Source organism: Neopelma chrysocephalum, unplaced genomic scaffold, assembly GCF_003984885.1.
Source record: "Neopelma chrysocephalum unplaced genomic scaffold, ASM398488v2 Primary Assembly neopelma1_155, whole genome shotgun sequence".
NCBI classification, from domain to species: domain Eukaryota; kingdom Metazoa; phylum Chordata; class Aves; order Passeriformes; family Pipridae; genus Neopelma; species Neopelma chrysocephalum.
Window position 1 is genome coordinate 2,086,483 of NW_020897817.1, and position 23,064 is coordinate 2,109,546.

The window sequence follows — 23,064 nt, forward strand, 5'->3', positions numbered from 1 at the left end:
TCAGGCAAGATTTAGCGAGAGAGAGTGGCTCCTGATCCAGATGAGATCGGGCATCACAAAGGGCTTTGTATTCCAGGAAGCCTATTAGAGATTTAAATTATACAAATGGGCTTTTTACCAAAGATCCTCATTATCTGGTCGTTTGCTTTTAATCCTCGGCTCTTCCCGCAGCCCCATGCCCTGCTCCTCTTACCTTCCCTGGGCCCTCCCTGGGGCCATGCACAGTGTGGGGACAGGGACAAGTTCTGGGGTCAGTGTGGGCCCACGGGGAGGGGTCTGTGGGGTATCAGGGACACCCTGGTTGGGTTCATTGGTACAACAAGGGGCTGAGCCCCTCTGGCTTTGCCCTCTCCCCACCCTAGTTCATCCCAGTACCCCAGCAGGCTGCAGGGATGGTGCCTGTTGGTCTGTTTAGAATCAAACCTCCTTAGGGCACATTCACAGGACACGCCTGGGCTCCTCCTGTGCCACCCTTGGCTCTGTGGGATCCCAGGAGGATGCTCCCGAGGGAACTTGGGGCTGGTGAGGCTGATGCTGGACCCCAAATCACCAAGCCCTGGGCACCCTGGGCACCATCGACCCCCATCGGCTTGGGGACCACGTCCAGGGCCATGACAAGGTCAACACACGCTGCCCTACCTGCAGGGACACGGTGATGTCCCTCCCGAGGTGTCCCCTGCAGCCCCATCCCAACCTGCTCTGCTGCAGTGACGCCTCAGGGGCTTCACGGCTGCTATGACAACGCAGGAAATTCCCACAGAAATCCCTGCGAGGAGGAGGAGGAGGAGGAGGAGAAGGGGAAGGAGGAGGAGAAGAAGGAGAAGGAGGAAGAGGGAAGAGGAGGGGGAATCTCCCAGCCAGCTCCCCGTGTCTCTCCCTGCCAGCTTTGGGAAGGTGTCCCAGCCGTGCTTGTGGCCCTTTCAGTGCAGCACCACAGGGTTGGGGCCAGCAGGAGCCACCCTGGGCCAGCCCTGCTCCCTGCCCTGGCACCCCCAGGAGATGGTCCTGCTTCCCAAGACGTGGCTGATTCCTGGCAGCACGAGCTGTGGTGCCCCACGGCAAGGGAGGGGGCTGTGGGCCATAAAACCCCAAGGTTTTGGGGTGGAGGGTGTGGGAGCCAAGGGAGGACAGGCTGGGGGTTGTTTGGCCCCAGTCCCAGGGACCCTGCAATCCCTCAGAGTCTGATGTCCCTGCCTGCGCCCCCTGCACCCGCATTATCCTCCCTCTCCCTCCCACAATCCGTTCCAGCACAGGGATTAGGTGGGTTTAGGGTCGGGTTTGAGTCGGAAATGGGATGCTTTCAAATCAGCCTGCGTCAGTTGGGCCTCTGTCACTCATGCCCAGGGGGATTAAAATAGATATGAGGATTATTGGAGGGGTGATGACACCCCCACCTTGGGGGCCCCCACTCTTCCCCTGCCCTCAGCACCACAGGGTGTGGGGTGCCCAGCTCCAGCCCCCTGGGGTGTCTCCCTAAAGGAACAAATTTCTCCCTTTTTCTCACCTTTCTGCTCATCCCAAGGCCCCATATCCCATCCCACACCTCTCCAAACATCCTTCTTGCATAGGATGGGAGGAGGCACCACTGCAACAGCTTCCCATTCCCATTTCCCTTGTTTCCAGCCCAATGCCAGTCCCAAAACACCCCTTGGGCTTGATGCTGGTCCTACAAGAGACCCTGGAGCCCATGGAGGGTTCCCAGCCTTGCACAACCACCGTCCCCTCGGGTGGGTTGGGGCACAGCCCCAGCTGCTGCAACAGAATCATGGAATCATGGAATCTTCATTGTGGAGGGAACTGACAGGGGGATGGCAGAGCCCAGGAGGAGACTCAGCACCCAAAGGTGCAGCTGAAAGGCAGGAAGGAGCCCGTGCAGGTCCCTGGTCCTCCAGAGTCCTCCAGCAGAAGGCAGGGCAGTGGTACCACCACGAGGCACAAAACAAGGAGGAAAAACCACAGTGAGAGACCAATATTGCCTTTATCAGTAGCAATTGCTCATTCCTGTGGTACGTCAAGGTCCCTGTGGTGCTCAGGGCCTGGGCTGGGCCTGTTGTCACCCTGGCAGTGGTTTGGTCAAGCACTGCCCACCAGCATTCTGAAATACACCTCTGGATTTTGGATGCTTTGTCAGGACTGGTCCCTGTCTCCTGCCCTGCTTCAGGTTGGCATTTTGGGCCTGGAGGCTCCAGGTTTTCCCTCCTCGATGGGCACTTGCAGCCCTTCAGCCTCACTGATCATGGAATCATCACTTAAGTTCCACCCCCCTGCCATGGGCAAGGGACACCTCTCACTAGACCAAGTTGCTGCAAGCCCCATCCAACCCACCTTGGACACTTCTAGGGATGGGGCAGCCACACCTTCTCAGTGCCCAGCAGATTTTGGGGTGAATTAGCCCCATCATGAGTCCTTCCTGACAGCTCCTCACCCTGGAACAGCCACCCCAGCCCCTTCCCTCTTTGCCCCAGCCCAGCGGCAGGGCCGTGGGTTTAATCACTTGATGTGTGTTTGTTTGTGTAATTCCAAGGAGAGTGCCTCTTCCTCCCATCTGCCCCTGCCATCTGCTCCCCACGGCATTGTCGAGTGATCCCAGGCTTTGAAAATGGAGGGAGCTGGTGCAGGGACACAGGAAAACCCGCTGGGAATGGCACATCCTTATAGAGAGCATCTGTCTCCACTGGAGCCTTTTCCTGGTGCCCAAAGCCTCTTTGCTTCAGCCTCTGGAATGATTCTGGAGGATTTCATACCCTCACATGAGTCCTGGGGACACTCAACCTGGAATGTCCCTTTCTAGCCCCAAAATGCCTGTCTTGGCACCTTTTTGGGCCAGCAGAGACACAGCATGTCCCAGTGCTCCCAGTATTCCCATTACACCAAGACCTGCCAGTCCACCCAGCGCTCCCAGTGGTCCCAGTGCCTGAAGAGCTGCCAGAACCCCCAGTGCTCTGAGTGCTCCCAGTGCCTGAAGACCTTACAGTCCACCCAGTGCTCCCAGTGTTCCTTCCCAGTGTTCCCGTTGCCCCAAGACCTCCCAGTGCTCCCAGTGCTCCCATTCCCTGTGTTCCCAAAGCCCCCCAGCCCTTGCCAGTGCAACAGGGGTCCCCCATTTCACCCCCAACCCGGCTTGGGGGGACCAGGGGCTGCACCACGAGCTCCCTCCCGTGGGTCGGTGTCTCCGGGGGGGTGTGCGTGGGATCCCGGGGCGGGTGGGGGATGACGGGGGGGGGATGCTGCGGGTGCCGCCGGTGCCCCCCGGTGCCAGTGCCCCCCGGTGCCGGTGCCCCCGGTGCCGGTGCCCCCGGTGCCGATGCCCCCGGTGTCGGTGCCCCCCCGCCGCCCAGCACTGCAGCGGGCGCTCCCGGCGGGCGCTCCCGGGCTGCGTTGGCGCACGGCGGCGGCAGTGGCGGCTGCTCTCCGGGCAGGTAGGAGGTGCTGGGGATGGGGAGAACCCGGAGGGGGACAGGCACACACGTCCTGGGGGCACCGGGGAGCCGGGGAGCCCGGGGCACCGGTACGGACCCAGCCCCGGGCACGTCCCTCCCCGCCGGCGGCTGCAGAGCCGCTCCCGCCCCAGCGCATCTTTCGGGGGTGCCCTGTGTCCCCCTCGGTCCCCAGCGCGCCTTTCAGGGGTGCCTGGTAACCCCCCTCCTCCGAGGGGACCTTTCCTTGGGTGTGTCCCCGGCAGCCCCCCTCTCTCCGGGGTGTCCGGTTTGGGGAGAACCCCCTGTAGCCCCCCCACGTCACGGGAGAGTCTTCCCTGGGGGTGCCCAGCCACCCTTCCGGAGGTGTCCGCTTTGGGGTGGTCCTTGCAGACCCTTCTCAGGGCGCCGAGCCCCCCGCGGGTTCCCCTCCCAGAGGCGGGAGCTGCCCCGAGCGGTGAGAAGGGGTCACAGCCCCCCCCCGGGCATCGAGGGTGGGGGTCGTGCCAGCCCCGGAGGGACAAAACTGGGGACCCCTGAGTGGGGTGGGGGCACTCAGATCCTCCCTCGGGCTGCTGGAGCGGGGGTGGAGCAGTGGTGGGGGGTGGTGGGGAGACACTGTGGGGTCCCAGCCCCCTGTAACTGGGGGTCCAGCCCTACTGGGGGACCCCTTGGGGAGTTCTGTTTGTCCGGTGATCCAGAGGGATGGGGGGTTTGGAGGTGCTGGGGTCTCTCCCCACTTTGGATAAGGCAGCAGGTGCTCCAGGCTCTGAAGTCCCCACTGCATCCATGAAGCCCCTGAGCCCGTTCTGTCCCACAGAGGGGTCACAACACAGCCTTGGGTGCTGGTAGTGGGTCAAGGTCCTCCCAGAACCCCCGGGGTGGGGACCTGTGGTGCGTGGCTGGGTGCTGGACACCACCCTGCCCTCCTTGGGCCCCTCTGTGCTCCTCGGGGGCGATCCTGGCGGGATGGGGTGTGCTGGGTCCCCCCAGGGCTGTGGGCACCCTGAGGTGGGGAGGGAGCCCCGAGCAGGGACCTGCCACCCCCAGCCCTTCCTGGGGCCCCAGTGCCCGCCAGAGGCATCAAATATTAACAGAGACAGCGGAGGAGCTGAAAATAACCCTCCTCCGAGGGATCTGACCCAGATCCGGCCAGCCCCAAAGCTGGGCTGGACCCAGAGCCGCGGGCAACGCTCTGCCGGGGCCGAATCCGACCCCTTCCCCTCCTCCGGGCTGCTCTGCCCTCCTGATCCCACCTATATATCACCTATATATTATGTAAATGAGCTGTAAGGGCTTATTACGCAAACGGGAGGGGGCTGGCGCTGCCCGGCGCTGGGTGGTCCCCGGGGCCGCCCCCGACGGCTCAGAGCGGCCGGCGGGGATGGAGGGGGAAGCACCGGCGTCCGCCCGGGAGTCCGGGGGCTGCCAGGGAGCACTGCCCCGTCCCTCTCCCCTCCTGTAGCACAGAGGGAACCCCGAGCCGGGCCAGGCACCTGCCCCACTCCAGCGCTCGTCCCCCGGGGCGGCCGGCGGGTCCCAGCGGGATGGGGAAGCAGAACAGCAAACTGCGCCCGGAGATGCTCCAGGACCTGCGGGAAAACACCGAGTTCTCCGACCTGGAGCTGCAGGGCTGGTACAAGGGTTTCCTCAAGGACTGTCCCTCGGGCATCCTCAACGTGGAGGAGTTCAAGAGATCTACGCCAACTTCTTCCCCTACGGCGACGCTTCCAAGTTCGCCGAGCACGTTTTCCGCACCTTCGACACCAACGGCGATGGCACCATCGACTTCCGAGAGTTCATCATCGCCCTGAGCGTCACCTCCCGTGGGAAGCTGGAGCAGAAGCTCATGTGGGCCTTCAGCATGTACGACCTGGATGGCAATGGCTACATCAGCCGGGAGGAGATGCTGGAGATCGTGCAGGTACCGGGTTCCCCCGCCCCGCTGCGGCTCCTCCTGCGTGGCCCTGGGTGTCACCCCGGTGTCACGGTGGCTGTCCCCTCCCCAGGATGGGGACATGCACCCTGTGGTACCCCCGGTACAGGGCTTGGCAGTGCCTGGGATGGAGCCTCTGTTGCTGTCTGCAGCTGCAAGGATCACTCTAACCCAGAGCTCTGGGGACATCCCTTTGTTACCCCTTCCCAGGACTCTTCCCATGCTTCCAGGGAGAGCTGGATAGATGGCAGCTATCCCCAAGCACACCTGGTGGTGTTGGCAAAGGGACAGGAGATGCTCTCCTTCCCTTAACCCCAACCCCGTGGCATGAGCATCAGTGGCATCTCCTCCCTGCAGGAGCAGCTCCAGCTCTGGCTGAGCTGGGAGTTGAAACCCCCCACAGCCCGATCCCATGGGAAAGGTGTTAAATGACATCACCATTCCCAGGGAAGCAAAGCCCAGAGCTGTCCCTGTCTCAGGTGGGCAACGCCAGGTCCCTGCACCCGCCCTCACCCCCATCTCCCTCTCCCAGGCCATCTACAAAATGGTCTCCTCCGTGATGAACATGCCTGAAGACGAATCGACTCCGGAGAAAAGGACGGAAAAAATCTTCCGACAGATGGATACTAATAACGACGGTAAATGAGAGGAGATGGAGGGGATTATGGAAAGGTCTCATGGATAAATCCGTGGGGGGGTCTTAGAAGGAGCCGCACGCACGCTGATTAAATGGCTCATGTCCGCCGGTGTGGCCAGGGCAGCCGGAGGGGCTCAGGGTGCTGGGTGCTCATCCCGGGTGGGTGGGTGTCCGTGGGATATGCCGACAGCTCTCTCTGTTCCCGGGTGGTGGCTGAGCCGTGTCCCCTCCCCGCAGGGAAGCTCTCGCTGGAGGAGTTCATCAGAGGTGCCAAGAGCGACCCGTCCATCGTGCGCCTGCTGCAGTGTGACCCCAGCGGTGCCATGCAGTTCTGAGCCCCACGGACCCCCCACAGCCCCCCCCGCGGCCCCCCAAGGCACCCCCGACCCTGCAGCCGGCCACTGCCACCGTCCCTCGCCCGGCCCCCCGCGGTCCCCACCCTGTGCCCTCACAGCCCCCTCTGGGATGAGAGCTGGAGCCCGGCCGAGGCTGCGGCAAAGGGGAGCACAGGGGGACGGTCCCCATCGCTGGGGGGGGCTCCTGTGCTGGGGGGAAGGATGGAGGCAGGGTCTGCCCCGAGCGAGGATGGTCCCCCCCTAAAGGCAGGGGGTCGGAGCAGGGGGACAGCCCAGGCCGGCAGGAAAGGTGCATCTCTGTCAGGTGCGGGGACACGGCCCGGGGGACAAAGACCCGGTGGCTCTGGGACCACTCTCCTCACCCCCCCCTGCATGCACACACTGCCACGGGCGTGGGCCGGGCCAGCCCCTTCCCCACGGCCGGCACAGGGGTGGGAGCGGAGGGAGGGGGGATGCGCTTCTGGTCTTTTAATACCTGCAGAATAAAGTTTGTGTCAGTGCAGTCCGTGGTAGGACAGGGGCCACCGACCCCCAGGGGAAAGTTCTTCCTTGCAGGGTCTGGATCCAGCCCGGTTGCCCCCTTTGCTGCAGCTTCAGGTGACCCAAGGCCACGGGGATGGGCTCATGTGTCCTGGCTGGTGGCATCCTGGCTGTCCGGGCTGGGAGGAAGCTGAGTCCTGTCGTGGGGCTGTGTGGGTGCTGGGATGGGGCAGGAACGGCCAGGACACACCCACAGGGTCATCCCTCAGGCCCCGCTCAGAGCTGGGCACATTCCACACTGTCCAGCCTCAGCAAGCCCAGGCACTGCCCGGGGTCAGGGCTCTCCTCAGGAGCTGCCTGCAAGGAGACCTGCAAGCCAGAGAGGAGGATGAGAACGAGACCAGTGGGATAAGGCTGTTAGATCAATCAGTCTTACCCTCATCCTGGAGCCCCCGAGCCCAGCCAGGCCCATCCCAGCCCTGCATGGGAGCAGACTGGTGCTGAGCCCAGGAACCAGGAGTCACCTTCCCCCGGTGTGTCCCGCGGCAGCAGCGGCCGAGACGGAGCAGCTCGAGGGCGAGCAGGAGGCAGCGGATGCCAAAGATGATCTCCATCGACTCCAGCACGAGGGACACGGCCCAGAGGCACAGCGTGGAGCTCTGGGGGACATGGGGCATCAGATCCCTGCAAATCCTCCCCATCCCCAGCGCACCCCACCCATAACGCGCTGGGGACTCACGTAGACGCGGGTGGGATCGAAGGGGCACTCGCGGGACACCGGGGCAAGGGCAACGTTGGTGGTGGTGCAGGGGGCCAGCAGTGCCCGGCCCTGGTTGCCCAGGGTCAGCCCGATGGCGACAAGCAGCCCCAGCAGGCAGGACAGGCAGGCCAGGCTGCTGCAGGCGCTCAGGGCGAGAAGTGCCCATTTCTGCAGGAGGGAGAGAAGAGGCAGCAGGGCGAGGCAGGGCCGTGCACGGCCAACTGCCCACGTGCCCTCCCTGAGTGAGGGGATGTGGTGGCTGTGCCCACTCCATGGGAGGGTTGCAGCCTGAGGGGTGGGGGGCCGGGGGTGCTTACAAGGGCGGCGGGGGCGAGGTAGCGGGACAGCATGAGGGCAGTGATGCCACAGGAGATGGTCTGCGAGGAAGCACAGGGGGGTCAGAGAGGCTCCAGCGACATCGATCCCCTTTCCCTGCTGACATTGTCCCCGACAGCTCAACTGGCATCGCAGGGGTAGTGCTTCACCTCCCCCAGTAATGAGCCCCAGGGTGTTTAATCCCCTGGTTTTGCTCTGGAAAGGCTTGTTTAGAGCAGGGAAGGGGACACAGAGCAGGGAAGGGGACACACAGCAATCCATCCTGCATCCTACGTTCCTGCCCACCCTGCATCCGCAGCACATCCATCCCAGATCCTCCTGCACACCCTGTCCCGTCCCCCCCCAACATCCACAGCACATCCATCCCCTATCCTCCTGCATCCCAGCTCCTGCCCAAACTGCACCCATGCCACACCCATCCCTCACCCACCCCGTGTGCCCCAGCCCTGCTGCCCGGGGTACCAGCAGGGCGGCGATGACGGAGGCGGTGTTGGCACTGATGTACTGCAGGGACACGGCGTCCCCGGGGGTCACCACGAACCGCAGGACGGTGCCGTGGACGAGGGCCCCCGTGATGAAGTTGAGGTGCCCGACGACGAGGAGGATGAGGCCCGTTTTCATCAGCACCTTCTGGTGGCTGCCGGGATTGAGGTGTCCTGAGATGAGGGGAGAGGAGGGTGTGGGGTGGCCAGCACTGAGTTGTCCCTCCTGCCCTTGCACCACACTCGGCAGAGGGACAGGGTGTTTGGGGACAACCCCAGAGGACGTGGCCCATGCTGGAGGGGGGATGTGGTGGAAGCTGCTGGTAGCCCAGGTATGCAAACCACTGCTCCAGCCGGCTCTCCTGGGACTGGGAAGGTGGTGTGGGGCCAGCAGCCATTGGGGACAGAGGTCCCTGATGGGGTTGAGAAGGGCTGGGGCTCCCTGGAGCGACAAAGAAGCTCTGGGAGAGCAGCTGTCCCTGAGTGGCAGCTGCAGTGCTGGGTTCTGGCACCTGGTACTTTGAGGAGCAACTGTGGGGTTGTTCCTCCCTTGGAACCCACCCTGGGGCCGCTCTCCTCACACACCCACCATCAGCTGTGCTCAGCCCTGCTCCATCCCTGACCCCCCGGCTCCCATCCCTCCCTCCCTGCCTCAGTTTCCCCTGTAGGAGGGCAGTGCTGGAGCCCTCCTGCCAGGATCACCACGCCAGAGCCAGACTCACCTCCTTGGCACATCTTCACTGGGCCAGGATCAGGCCATCAGAGCCCCTCGATGCCCAAGTGGCCTGGCCCACCCTCAGCCCCCAGGCAGACGGGTCCATCGGGGTCCAAATGCGTTTGATCAGGACCAGGGCTGGGACTGGGCAGGACCTGCTGCACCCCACTGCTGCTCCAGTTCCTGTCAGACCAGCTCCCCGGTGAACAAAGGGATAAACTCCACCTTCACCTGCATGTCCCACCCCTGCACTCCCCTTGCTGCCGAGCCAGCAGCCGTGCCGTGACATGCTGTGCCATGACAATGCACCATGCCATGCTGTGCTGTGCCAATACACCATGCCATGCTGTGCCAATACACCCTGTCACTCTGCCTCACCCCCTTCCCCATCCATTCCCCCCTCCCTAGCACACTTAGGTTATTCCACCCTACAGCAATGGCAGCCAGGCTGGGATCCAGCCAGGCAGGTCCAAGGCCAGGGGCTGAGGGTCTGGGAAGAGGCAGCCCCTCAGGCTGGGACACTGCCAGACCACGGGGCACAGGCCAGCACTGCCAGGTACCAGGGACTGACCTGCAGAGGGAGGGCAAAGCAGCGGGGTCAGGGCAGGTGGTGACTTCCCAGAGGTGACTCAGAGGAACCAGCCTGGTGGCCATCGCCCTCATGAAGCTTCCAGGGAAGTTACTGACAGCAGGAGACGGGGAGAGGGATGGGGACAAGGGCTTGCTGAGCTGGCTGCAGGAAGAGCACTCTGCTCACACCAGAGGGGGCTGTGGGGACCCTCCCTCGCTGGTGGGAGACCCTCACCAATCTCTCTGCAAAGCTTGTTGCAGACACGAGGCACCAACAGCTTAATTACAGGGACAACCCTGGTTCCTGGGAGCGGTCTGAGGAAGGGCCTGGTCTAGGCAGAGGGTCAAAAACATTATCCCCAATATCCCACCCGAGCCATCACTCTCAGCCTCCTCAGCTCCCATACACACAGCTGTGCTGGGAATTTGGCTTTAGTCCCCATCCTTCCTCTCCTTTAACCTGTACCCAGCCCTGCTGCACAGGGGAGAGGGAGAAGAGAGAATTCTCCTCTTCCCAAGCCTTTGGGAACAACGTTCACAAATGCCTGAGCCCAGGGCAAAGGCAGCTGGAGGATTTCCCTGTAGCTTTGGAAAGGACGAGGTGGACACAAGTCGAATGACAACCAGAGTCTTTATTTATTCCAAGAGTCCCTTAGGATGGTTGCAGACATACAGACACACGTACATATTTACACTCTTACACACCTCACAGACTTTGAACCAATAAATTAAAACAAAAAGACGGCAGGGGATTTCTTTTTGTTGGTTTGTTTTTTTTTTTTCTCCTTTCCTTTCCTTTTCACGTCACGTAAGAAACAGCGACTTCCCGAGGCGAGGCTGGGGAACCAGCTGGAGAATGGCAAACAGGAGCCAACAGGGACACAAGCCCGGCCCAAAGAGACGCAGTGACAGCGGGTGTGCTGCCAGCAGGAGGACATGTCACACTCTGGCCTCGATGCACTCCAGTTGGACCATCTCATCCAGCCGGCAGCCCTCGGCTTGGGCACAGTGGCTCAGGTGGGCACTTGGGCTCTCGGCACCTCTAGCTTTGGGGGTCTGTGGGCAGCCTGCTGCAGTCTGAGAGTGGGGGGAGTCGCACTCGTCCGAGGTAATGTCCGGCACGTCGTCCGACTGGCTGTCGGAGCTCTCCAGGTCACTCCGTATGCTCTCGGGCTGGGCCAGGGTGATGTCCCAGGTCTGGCTGGCAACGCAGTCCTTTTGCTCACAGCTTTGGTGTTTGCACGTCTGCTCCTGCTCACCGTCCTCTTCCTCCTCCTCCTCCTCCTCCTCCTCCTCCTCTTCCTCATTCTCTGCCATTTGGGTGTGGACGTGCAGAGAGTCCTCTGTGCTGCTGCCGCTGGCCAGCTGGTAGTGACTGGGTTTGGCTTCGATGTCCACCTGGATCTCCATGTTATTGCACTCCCTGCAGGAACAAGCACCCTTGCATTACTGGGAATGGTTACTGGGTTCAACCGGGCACCGCTGGGCACTGCACCAACTGAACTGGGAGGATCACACTTCCCAAACATGAGCCAGATGCTGCTCATCACCCCTTGGCATGTGAGGAACAACAACACTCGCTGCTCTTGAGCTCTCCCCACAGCAGCCAAGATCTGAGCCAGGAGCTGAGCTGGGAAAGCTCCAGAGTCCCCACGAGCTGCCAGGAACAGACCTTGAGGGTGCTGGGATGCAGATCCCCTCCTCAGGCTCCACACCACACATGGAGGCTGCTCCCAAATTGTCCCCAGTCCTCCTCCTGTGCCAGCAAAAGGACTGATCCGCTTGCCAGCGGCAGAAGAGCAGCCTGGTGCAACCACAGTCATCCCACCGCCCACAGCAGCGCTCACAGAGCACAGATTTTTCCAGGACACCCACTGACAATGCTCTTCTCACCATTCCATGTCCTCCTACCTGTCCTGGGGGTTGTAGGAGCTGATGATGGAACCAGCCATGGCTCGAGTGCTGGCGTTGTCACTGATCGCCCCCAAACTGACCGAGTCTTTGGGGAAAATCTCCTTCTGGACATCTGCCTGGACTTCCAGCCTGCAGGAAAGAGGAGGATTCCTTAGAAAAGAGGAAGATTCCTTAGAAATGCTTTAGATATCCCTGAGGAGCACTAATCAGTCACTGCTCTTCACAGGAAAGAGAGAGGCCCTGCGTGCTGGCACAGCTCGGCACGACAGAGCTGAACCCCAATGGCTCCTCTCACACAGCCTCATTTTTGGCTCCATTTAGGCAAATTCATCCTGTTTTCCATGACGAAGGTAAAGCAGTGTTTACCTCCATGACTCACACAATTCCTGAGAAGAACTGATTTCCACAGATCTCGCGCAGAGCCATGATTACATCCTGGCTGCCACATCAACACGTGTCTCTAATTACCCAGCAAACTGACTCACAGGCAGGTTTGGAGGGAAACTGCGGCGTAACCTCCTGACTTGGAAAGCAGTGGCACCGTTTGCACTGGAGAACAGGAAGCATCAAAGCCTCCAGGTTGGGATAAGAGGAGCAGAATAGCTCTAAGCAGGTCATGCAGGCATCTCTGCGCTATTCCAAATTAACCTGGAGCAGCAGCTCTGCAATTTTAGGGAGCTCAGTAGGGACAGAAACTCATCTTCTGTCCTCCTTGCCAGAACCAGCCCAGCACTGATCACAGAATCATGGAATGGTTTGGGATGGAAGGGACCTTAATGATTATCTAGTTCCAACCCCCTGCCATGAGCAGGGACACCTTCCACTAGACCAGGTTTCTCCAAGCCCTGTCCAGCCTGGCCTTGAACACTTCCAGGGATGGAGAATCCACAATCTCTCTGGGCAGCCTGTGCCAGAGCCACACCACCCTCAGTCCCTGGGTGATCTGCTGGGACTGGTTACTCTACGACAGACCAAGATGCAAAAGTACTAGGACATAACCAGGTCAAAGCAGGACCACTCACAGTCCTGGAGAGCTCCCCAGAATAAACCTGCTCAACCAACACAGCCCTTGGGACCCTCTGTGGTTTTTCCCAGCAATCCAATTTTACCTGCTGTACTTCCCCTTGCTCCCTGAGAGGACCCCCCCGCTCAGGGTGCCCCCGGAGAGGGCAGCAAAGCTGGCTGTCTCGCTGTAGTTGCCCTGCATGACACTGAGCCCGTCCGTGGGGCTGCCACTGGTGCTCAGGACGCTGGTCAGCCCCTCGATGCTGCTCTCGCCGATGCTGGGGTTCTTCAGGGCTCGCCAGGCATCAGCCACTGCAGGGGAGGAGAGCACAGGGGTGGGAATCAGCAAGGGAAGTGATCATAGAATCATAGAATCAGCTGGGTTGGAAGGAACCTCCGAGATCATCAAGTCCAACCCTTGATCCAACCCCACTGTTGCTCCCAGCCCACGGCACTGATGCCACATCCAGTCTCATCTTAAAAACCTCCAGGGACAGAGAATCCACCACTTCCTTGGGTAGCCCATTCCAATGGAATTTCTCTGGAAAGAAATTCTTTCTAATATCCAACCCAAACCTCCCCTGGCACAGCTGAAGACCCTGAGCCCTCTTGTCTTGCTGAGAGTTGCCTGGGAAAAGAGACCAACCCCTACCTGGCTCCCCCCTCCTTTCAGGTAGTTGCAGAGAGTGAGGAGGTCTCCCCTGAGCCTCCTCTTCTCCAGGCTGAACAGCCCCAGCTCCCTCAGCCTCTCCTCATAGGACTTGTGCTCCAGTCCCTTCCCCAGCCTCATTGCTCTTCTCTGGACCTGCTCCAGGACCTCAATATCCTTCCTGATGCCTCATCCCAGGCAGCCTCCTACCCTTGACCAGGGCTGAGATTTTGCTTTGAGAGCAGCACACCTGATCACAGTAAGACTGAAGCAAATACCTGCTTCCAGCCAGGCCCGGGTGAAACCAGATTTGGGAAACATCACGACCCCCGAGCATTTCATTACAACCCCTCCCCTTCCCCAGTCACCAGGTTACCTGTGATGGGTCCATCATCTTCATCAAACTCGATTTTCACCCCCTTTCCATTGGCTGTGCTGACCCCACAGCCACCGCCCCGGCACAGCGAGATGGGCACGACGCCGTAGACGTAGGCCAGCATGATGGGGACCCCAATACCTGGAGGGGAGCAGGGGCTGGGTTAAGAGGAGCTCGGGGCCAAGCTGTGTTGGGCAGACAGAAAGGATTTTTTGGGGTAGGGACTCTCTCAGTTGTGTTTACTCTGCTTTTAAAAGGTTGTAGTTCACAATTTCGCAGACAGACAGAGAAGGAGCCCTTTGTTGGTGCAGAATGAGGGAACCCCAAGAGCACTGAACCCCTGAGACACCCCCCACCAAACCAGTCCATGAGTGAGGGACAGCTCTGTGTGTCGAGGGACACCAGGATGGGTTGTGGCACAGGCAGCTGGTGCTCCAGACAAGCTCCAGATGTGCTGGCTCCAGGCCACCTCGAGCACATCAGGACGTGCAGCCTGGATGTGAGACAGAAGGGTTGTGCCCAAAACCACACACAGCAGCACTCTGCAAACTGCCTTTGGCCACCCCCAGTGCACAGGGCTGGGCTACCCACTTGCCTTGGTGGCTACTGGCCCACCAGAAGGGACAGGGACTGAGCCCACTTACCAACACTGACAGCAGCGATGACTGGAGAGGCAATGACAGACAAGGTGACCCCTCCAGTGATGGCCAAGTTCCTCTTGTGCTTGGAGGTTTTCTTCCCCTCATACCTGCTGTGGATCTGATGGAAGGAGAAGCACCAGGTGAGAACAGCCTGGCCATGAGCAAACACCCAGAGGACATCAGTATCTGATTTTACAGCCTTGTCAGCTGTGTGAGCCCTTGAAGAACCTCATCTCCTCACAGACCAGACCCAGCAGGAGGGTCTGTGCTTAAGAAAAAGAAGCAGTTACAAGTACAGTGCTGATGTGCCAATTCTTCCCTCTCAACATCTTTTTATCAGCACAGACACAGTTTGAGGCAGCTGGTCAGCACCAAAACACGAGTGATTTAAGCATGGCAAGGTGTGATGCTCGGGGTCCAACCACTGTCCCACAGAGCCCAACATCACAGGATGGGCTCAAAAGGGACCAGGCTTCTCCTGGGGTGCTCCTGGGTTAAAGCAGAGGCACAAGAGCGCTGCAAAATGCATTTGGGAGGACATGAGCCTGAAGGGCTATGAGGGCTTATCAGCCACCACCCTCCCTCTGCCCACACAAAGCCCAGGAGATAAGACAAGCTTTAGAAGAGACAACTGAATTTTGCTTCTGTTGCAAGATCCACCCTTCATATCAGCTCTAAATTTCTGGTGGGATGCCTGGAGCACAGGGAACGCCCCCAAACCCTTCTGCTGCCCACACTCACCTTCCTCCCCACGTACACAGGGATGCCAATGACCATGGCAGGAATGGCAATGCCAGCAATGAGGGAAATGCCCACAGGAGCCCCGATCAACGTGCCCAGCTGCCAGAGAATCTTCTTTTTACGACTCCATGGCTTTTTGCCCCAGAATGTACAGCCAGAGGGGCTTCGTGGGAGGGAAAAAAAATGACAATTAACACCAGTAATTCCTAAATGTTCCCGAGAACCCCAAGTTCAACTTCCACATAAATAAAACCCAAAATTTAGGAAGTGGGTAGACAACACAAAAGAGGTTTCTCTCTTCTTTTCCCCCTATCAAGATTAATTTTTCATCAAGGTGATTATCAATCACATTATCAGGTCTGTGTTTAACATCCAGTAGACCAAGAGCTCTCAAAAGAATAGTATCAGGAGCTTTATTTTTTTGGTGTGGAAGAGCATGGCACCGTAAAGTCGGAACAAAGTTCAGCCCTGGGCAGCCCATTCCAATGGCTGATCACCCTCTCTGGGAAGAAATTCTTTCTAATATCCAACCTAAACCTCCCCTGGCACAGTTGAAGACCCTGAGCCCTCTTGTCTTGCTGAGAGTTGCCTGGGAAAAGAGACCAACCCCCCCCTGGCTCCCCCCTCCTGTCAGGGAGTTGCAGAGAGTGAGGAGGTCTCCCCTGAGCCTCCTCTTCTCCAGGCTGAACAGCCCCAGCTCCCTCAGCCTCTCCTCACAGCACTTGTGCTCGAGTACCTTCCCCAGCCTTGTTGCTCTCCTCTGGACCTGCTCCAGCCCCTCCATGTCCTTCCTGAGCTGAGGGCCCAGAACTGGACACAGCACTCCAGGGGTGGCCTCACCAGCGCTGAGTCCAGGGGAAGAATCACTTCCTTGGCCCTGTTGGCCACACTGTTCCTGATCCAGGCCAAGATGCCACTGGCCTTCTTGGCCACCTGGGCACACTGTGGCTCATGTTCAGCTTCCTGTCCATCCCAAATCCCAGCTCCCTTCCTGCCTGGCTGCTCTCCAGCCGCTCTGTCCCCAGCCTGCAGCGCTGCACGGGGGGTACAGGCTGGGGAACCCCGGTGTGCTGCTGCTCCCCCTCCTCACCTGAGGTAATGCAGATCCGAGATCTCCTTCATGCAGAGCCAGCAGAACTCGCAGCCACACACAGCACACGTCATGTGGTTGCAGCTCCCGTCGTTCATCTTGATGATGTAGGCGCTGCAGCGCGGGCACGGCTTGATGTCGTCGGCTGCGGGGAGGAAGCACGGGATGGAGTTGGTTGGAACCTCTGCTGTGAGCATGAGGGAATCCACGAGGGGAATCTTGGCATGGGATGAAACCCCCTGTTTTCTGTTGCTGACCACAGGTGAAGTGGGGGTGCTGTGTCTTTAGTTTATCTTCAGAGCGAGATGATAACACCGATGAGAGACCCCACCAGAGCCCGGGCAACAGGGACTGAGAGCAACAGCCACCTTAAAAACTTATTCTAACCTTGAACAGAATGTATTCCAGGACATGCTTAAGTGCTGGGAACAAGTCATACCTGCCCTGTGCTAGCCAAGGCAACAGCATAAGAACGAGCCACGACTGAATTGCTCCACCGAGGTGATTCATGGGCCAAGAACAACAGAACAACTGGGAGAACAGGCATTGGAAAAATACCAAACCCAGCCTTCTAGGGCAGCCAAAAGGGGACTGGGGTCTGCAGCAGAGGCTGCCCAGGCCCCAGTTTGCTGCTGGCAGAGTGGGATAAGGGTCTTTCATCTCTTCCTTAATTCAGGAGTCATCTGATCGTGGTTATGCAATGGCTGTGCTGTGGTTCGGGGCTTTGCTGGCCCCTGCAATGCTCAGCAAGATGAAATCCAGCTGCTGAGACCAGCTCACACCTTATTAATCACCACACTGGATCCAGCAGAACAGGGTGAGGAAAAACCACTGTCTCAAAAACCTCCCTTTCCGTGGCTAAGTGCCCTTCCTGGCAGGGATCTCTTTAACAGGGTGAAAAAACTCAGAAACTGGTTTTTGTTTTTTTTTTTTTTGCTGGCTGGTTTGTACAAGAGACTGTGGCAGCCTCTGCTGTCCATTATCAGGGCTCTCTAACTGGGACATGTTGAACCTCAACATACCACTAAGCCACCTCTGAACCACCCACGACAGCTCCACGCTAAGTGAATTAACATTTAAACTCCTGACATAGAAGGAAAACCAGGGTGTTTTGTTTGGGGGCAGGGCAGGGCTTTACAAAATGGCCTCACTGCCCACTTCCAGAGTCAATACGGTTATTTTTAAGGAACACAAACTCAGCAGACACAGCAGCTCCTACCAGGCAGTGTAGGAGTCTGTGGGTTGGCATTTTTTTTGGTACCTGACATTACTAACACCTAACAGTGCACAGAGCAAGGCTCCCCACACTCAGCTGGGCATGAATGCTGCTCTTCATGACCACAGCAGGTAAATTTGAAGCTGCAAGGGTAAAAAGTGACTATTTGTTCAGGGTTTACATCAGCAAAAAGCAAGAACATCCAAGATCAAAAGAGCCACAAGCAGAGCTGGGGCGGATGAGGGGAGCTGCTGTCACACAGAAGGACCCAAAGCACATCATCACCTACTGATCTGTTCAGTGCTCTTGGAGGAGCCCAGACACGTCCTAACACACAGGAGAAGGGGAAATGACTCTGAGTTTCACAGCTGCTCTCACAGCGGCAGCTGTAGACCCTCAGCTGTGCCACGCAGGGCACTAACACCCCTCTGCTTGGAGGGGAGGGGGGTTTACACAGAGGTGGCTGCAGCACTGAGTAACCAAAAAAAAAAAATCAGTGGTGTGATTCTTGGGGCTGTCCTGTGCAGGGCAAGGAGTTGGGATTCAATGACCTTAGTGGGTCCCTCCCAGCTGAGGATACTCTATGGAAAACACGTGAATCCATACCCGGCCCGGATTCCTGTCCGTAGCTGAGGCCCGACGTGTGCTTGGTCCGTACCCGCAGGGTCTGTGCCCGCTGCTGGCGGGCCATGTCGCAGGTTTGGTTGGGGTGCCATATCTGCTTGCAGTGGTAGCAGAACTCTGTCTGGCAGCCGTCCCTCTCGCAGGTCAGCTTGGGGCAGCTGGCACAGCCGTAGGCAATAACCGCGTAACTGCAGGGGGAACACGTCGGGGGCATTAGTGAAAGGCAAAGTTGTCAAGCCAGAGCCCAGTGATCCTTTAATTCAGGGTGCCCAGGCTGTGGCTGCCTGAGCTGCTCTGCTCAGAGCAGCTGGTTGAAGAGCTGCTGCCAAGACAGGCGTGCCTGGTACCCCCGGAGCCCAGGGCAACGCCTGAGCCCTCAGTCTGCCCACCCCACCTCTCCCACCTCATTTCTGATCACTGGTGCAGCAGCCCCCACGCCAGACACATTCCTGCTCTCTCCAGCCCTGTGGCTTGCACTGCAGGGCCTGAAATTAAGCAGTGCTAATTGGGTTACTTGGGGCAGAGGCCTTTCACACAGCCAGCCTGTGACACTGAGTTCTCTCCTCAGTAACTGCTGGCAGTTCCCACGGGCAATTCACACAGACAAGATCTGTGCACGGTGTGCCCAGCTAACTCCTTGCTCCTTCTGCCAACTCAGGCTCCTAGGACAGGCTCAGGCTGCTCTTTCCAGGCACACTCCCCCCCCCCAGTTCCTTAGGACAGGTATAGGGGTGCATGCTGCGTGGTCTGGAGGAGTCTAAGAAAGCTGAGGTTATCCTGGGCACTTCTATTAACTGAATGATTCTAAAAAACTGCAATAACAGAGGATTCCATGTGTAGCTATGCCAAGAAGCAAGCTCCTGTTGATCTCCACAGAATTTCCTTTTCCAGAGAGTGCTGAAGAACAACACCCTGCCTCTGGAATAAGCCAAAACTCGAGTAAAACCAACCGAGAGTGCAAGACAGAGAGGCCAGGTTCAACCAGCTCACTTCTGATAGTAGTGTGACACTTCCAGGAGGAAGTGCCCTGTGTACATAGAAGTCTAAGCAGCATCACCAAGCACTGCTAGAGAAATCTGACTAACACAGTCACTGAGGATGAGGCTGTTTCCATTGGCAGGGGCTGACATGAGCAATTCCAGAAGTGCCTTCCCAGCTCTGCGACACCCTCATGGCAAAAGGGTATTTTTGTTGCTCACCCTCAGTATTTTTGTTGGTGGTCAGAGGGAATAACTCCTATTTAAGGCTTTATATTTAGAGCTTGTGTAGCTCAAGTTGTATTGCCTCTTCTCAGAGGCAGCAGCGTGAGAACCGCTGAATGTGTCATACCACAATGATTCATATTCCGTGGGAGTTTGAGCAACTTCATCCTGCCAGGCTACGACAGAATCGCCAAAGAAACAACATCTCGGGGCCAGGAGGCACGACTGCAGGGCCTACGTGTGCAGCAACACACCTGCACCTGAGCCCAGGGCTGGAGGAGAGACAGGAAAACCTCATCCCTGGAAGTGGTCAGGGCTTGGAGCAACCTGGTCTAGTGGAAGGTGTCCCTGCCCATGGCAGGGGTGGGATAAGATGATCTTTAAGGTCCCTTCCAACCCAAACCATTCTGCATGATGATCCTATGATACGGATGGCCCAGGGGTTTGGGAGGGACAAACTCAACCCCTATGCATCTTGTCTAAGGAGTATCCCACTAAACATCCTCACCCTGCCACTATCCTACAGCCAGAGACCTTGGCAAAACAAAAAGGAAAAAGCTTCATCTACCCAGCTGTGTTGTGACACTGCTATTTCAAACCATAACTAGGCTAGGAAAGCTCAGTGTAATATATTAAGCAACCCCATACTCCAAATTAACTCCTCACTCAAAACGCTGGTTTTTTTAAACACTCGAGAAATTGAAATCATCACCATTTATATTTTATTGCTAGAGCTGAAACGACAAATATCATGAACAAGCCCACAGCTGCGGGGAGACAAGCTACACAACTGTCTGTTGGGGAAAGAAATAACACATCTCCAAGTCAAGGTCAACTAGAAAGTGGGTTTTGAAGGGCTATGCCTGGAAATAGTTATGGCACTGGATGGCCAGTGCCTTCCCCTCTTCCCCTGACCTCTGACACATCGCTGACTTAAACAGCCACTTCCAGGCTCAATCCCAGCAGATGAGAAGGGAAACTGAGTTTTCCCCACAGAGTGTCTCCCTGAGACCCCAGGAATCACACAGCTCTGCTTGCAGCCCATGCCTTGGATGGCCACGAGTTGCCTCCCTCCCTCCTCCTGCTCATTCACAGAGCTCAGCCTACACAGCTCCGCTCCTCTAAAGGTCCTGTTATTCTCCCAAGCTTTTGGGAAGGATGCAGTGTGACAAACACTAGACAGCGATACCACCTGACTGTGGCAAGGGGAAAAAACCGAAGCCGCAAACACAGAAAATGATTTGTTTTGCGATTGATGGCGCATCAATTGACCGGGGTTTCCATGGCAACACGCACCGGTGTTGTGTTGGTCCTCCTCCTCCTCCCCTTCCCCGCAGCACAGCCAGGCTCTTCCATTTAAAGAGAAATTTAAAGAAAAGACTGTGGCGTGTGAGGAAGGCGCTGGACGCTGCGTGTCACACGCCCAGGGGTCGTGTCTGCCATCGCCCCGCAGCCCCCTGATGCCACCACCTTGGTGGGGGTGACACCCAGGGCCAAGTATGGCCATACCCCAGCCCTACACACCTTGGCAGGGGTGGCACCCAGTGCCAGCCACGGCCGTGCCCCCAGCCCTAAGTTCCCGTACTCCAGCACTACTACAGCGGGGAAAGCCCACTGTAAATAATTCATACCCTGATTTTACATAAGCACAGCCACACAAGCTCTGCTGGGAAGAATGAATAGGGTGATTAATTCTTCTCCCCGCCGGAGGGCTGATTCCAACAGCCTTTGTGTGAGCTGCTACAGACACACCAGCAGCGCTGGTCCACGAGGCTGCCTGGTCTCCCAACAGCCCCAGGGTCGCTTCTTGCTGCTCTGGGCAGCTGGGAGGAGGATGCTGTGCGTGTCACCTGGCTCATCCTGCTCACTGACTAACCAGGGAGGAGGTTTTTGCTCGCAGAAAGAGCCGCCTGTGACACCAGTCTGCCCAAAACCCCTCAAAGCAACGGCCGGGTTGCTGTGACAGAGGCAACGCCCTCCGGGCCGTGCTGGAGCCGGCTCCTTCCACCCAGCCAGCCCGGGTGACGTCGGCTGTTTGTACACCTTATCCTGAGCACAGATAATATCACAGCAGTCAAGGAGCTGAGATTCGGCCGAGCAGGAACCGGATTTTCTCTAGCTGGTTAACAGCAGGGGCATTGCCTCTGTGGCAGCACAACCTGCTCTTATCTCTCTGATCTTATGCCCAGTGCTGGTGAAATATCAAGATCTCACACTCGATTTGGCTCCAGAAAGGAGCAAAGCTGTTGTTTGCCTTTAATTTCACCCTCTGAAGGAACAAGCCCTTATACAGGATGCTCAGAGGCCGTGAAATGGGTAACCTGAGCCAGGTTCACTGATTTGCATAGGATGCCTATTACATTGCTTTGATTAAATCTTCACAACCCTCCCACCACCTTTTCCATTCCGACTACTAGGTCAGACTTTCCTTTCATGTCCTTGCTACTCAGAATTGCCATCCAGGCTGAATTCTAGCTAAACTTCACAGCACTTCTCTTAAGTTTCCCAAACAAAGCCCTTTTCCAGGCAGCTTTGGCTTGCGCTCAAACAGAAACCAACAGAGTTCGTTGGAAGGAAAAAGGAAGAGAAAATGAAAGCAACACACTCATAACTACACAGTCATCACAGTTGGCTGGGCTGACTTCTGGACAGACAGACATTTCCTCACTTAGGCAACGGATAGTGAGTCAACATCACTCCTCTCTGCCATGGATTCAACGTCCTCACTGGGAAATAGTGACTGTTTACAGTTCCTTCTTCCCCACCGTGACGGCTGCAGCGTGTCCCCATGCACTGTCCCCACAGCGAAACACGCAGCTGGGAAACTCCACGCTTCCCATTTGTGCAGAAAAAAAAGGCTTCTGTTAAATTAGGGAAACGATGGCTCAGGTAAAACCCTCTTCAAATCCTGTCACTCGTGCCCGATCTGCCTGTATTTCCACAACCCCCAAGGTCAAATCCTGGTGCCCTAGCGAGGTAACAGGGATAGATGGAGTGTCATTTTGGTGCCCAAGGCCCATCAGCTGTCCTGAACAGACTGCTGACAAGCAAAGAACGTCTGCACTGAGGGCTCTTTGTGGGACTCAGTAGAACAGGAGCGTGTACGGGCAGCAGCACCCCATTGGGGCTGATCCGCTCCTCCCTTTGCTGTCCTGGGAGCCAGGTGGGGACAGGCAGCATTTCAGCAGGACAGCAGGTCCCAGGGCCATCCCACCTGGGATGCCATCCCCAGGACTTGCCGGGGAAAGGCAGCATCCCGCCTGGGGCAGTGGGATCACCCAGCTGTCCCAGGACGTGCTGGGGACAGGCAGCACCCCTCCAGGGCGGGGGTCTCCTTTCCCCAAGACGTCCCAGGATGGATGGATGGGGCACCACCCTATGGGACAGCAGATCCTCCCATCCCCATGCTCTACCAGGATGGACAGGATAGCACCCTACAGGGACAGTGGGTTTCCCCCTCCTCAGTCTGTCCCAGGACAGAGGAATCAGCATCCTACGGGGACAGCAGATCCCTCTTTCCCACGCTGTCCCAGGGCAGAGGGATGGGGCAGCATCCTACGGGCACCGCAGGTCCCCCCTCCCCAGGCTGTCCCAGCACGGAGGGGCAGCACCCCACGGACATCCCGCACTCACCCGCAGTCGGGGGCCGGGCACCAGCGGCAGTCGGGGTCGGCGGCGAGGCACCGGCGCAGCATGAACTCCTCGTACTTGGCGACGAGGTGCGGGGAGTCGTGCAGGAGGCGGCGGATGTCGGCGGGGTTGAGGCGCTCGCTGCACTCGGGGCAGCAGATGTTGACGCGGGACTCGGTGATCTCGATGCGCAGGTACTGCCGCAGGCAGGCCCCGCACGACCGGTGCGGGCACGACAGCAGGCGCGGGGCGTTCTCCGCCGGCTGCCGCACCAGGCACAGCGGGCAC

General features: G+C 58.2%; 3 protein-coding genes across 3 annotated transcripts; 1 reads left to right on the forward strand and 2 right to left on the reverse strand.

The window, feature by feature from the left end:
• The first annotated feature begins 3,385 nt into the window (after positions 1–3,385).
• Positions 3,386–6,847, forward strand: HPCA (hippocalcin). Its single transcript, XM_027701287.1, is given in 5 exon segments — positions 3,386–3,419; positions 4,882–5,108; positions 5,111–5,340; positions 5,885–5,990; positions 6,227–6,847. Coding segments are annotated over 4 exon segments (579 nt in total). The 5' UTR covers positions 3,386–3,419; positions 4,882–4,963; the 3' UTR covers positions 6,325–6,847.
• Positions 6,848–7,101: 254 nt separating this feature from the next.
• Positions 7,102–9,138, reverse strand: TMEM54 (transmembrane protein 54). The gene is made up of 6 exons (XM_027701365.1): positions 9,126–9,138; positions 8,384–8,577; positions 7,903–7,962; positions 7,565–7,753; positions 7,350–7,484; positions 7,102–7,194 (listed from the first exon to the last, which is right to left on the reverse strand). Exons 1-6 carry the CDS (start codon positions 9,136–9,138, stop codon positions 7,102–7,104), a joined length of 684 nt encoding a protein of 227 aa, XP_027557166.1.
• A 1,162-nt stretch (positions 9,139–10,300) lies between these two features.
• Positions 10,301–23,060, reverse strand: RNF19B (ring finger protein 19B; the record flags this gene model as incomplete). Its single annotated transcript, XM_027701321.1, has 9 exons — positions 10,301–11,111; positions 11,600–11,731; positions 12,712–12,919; positions 13,633–13,773; positions 14,277–14,391; positions 15,015–15,177; positions 16,105–16,249; positions 17,927–18,132; positions 22,780–23,060. Coding segments are annotated over 9 exons (1,875 nt in total), but the record flags the coding sequence as incomplete, so codon positions are not given.
• Positions 23,061–23,064: the final 4 nt, after the last annotated feature.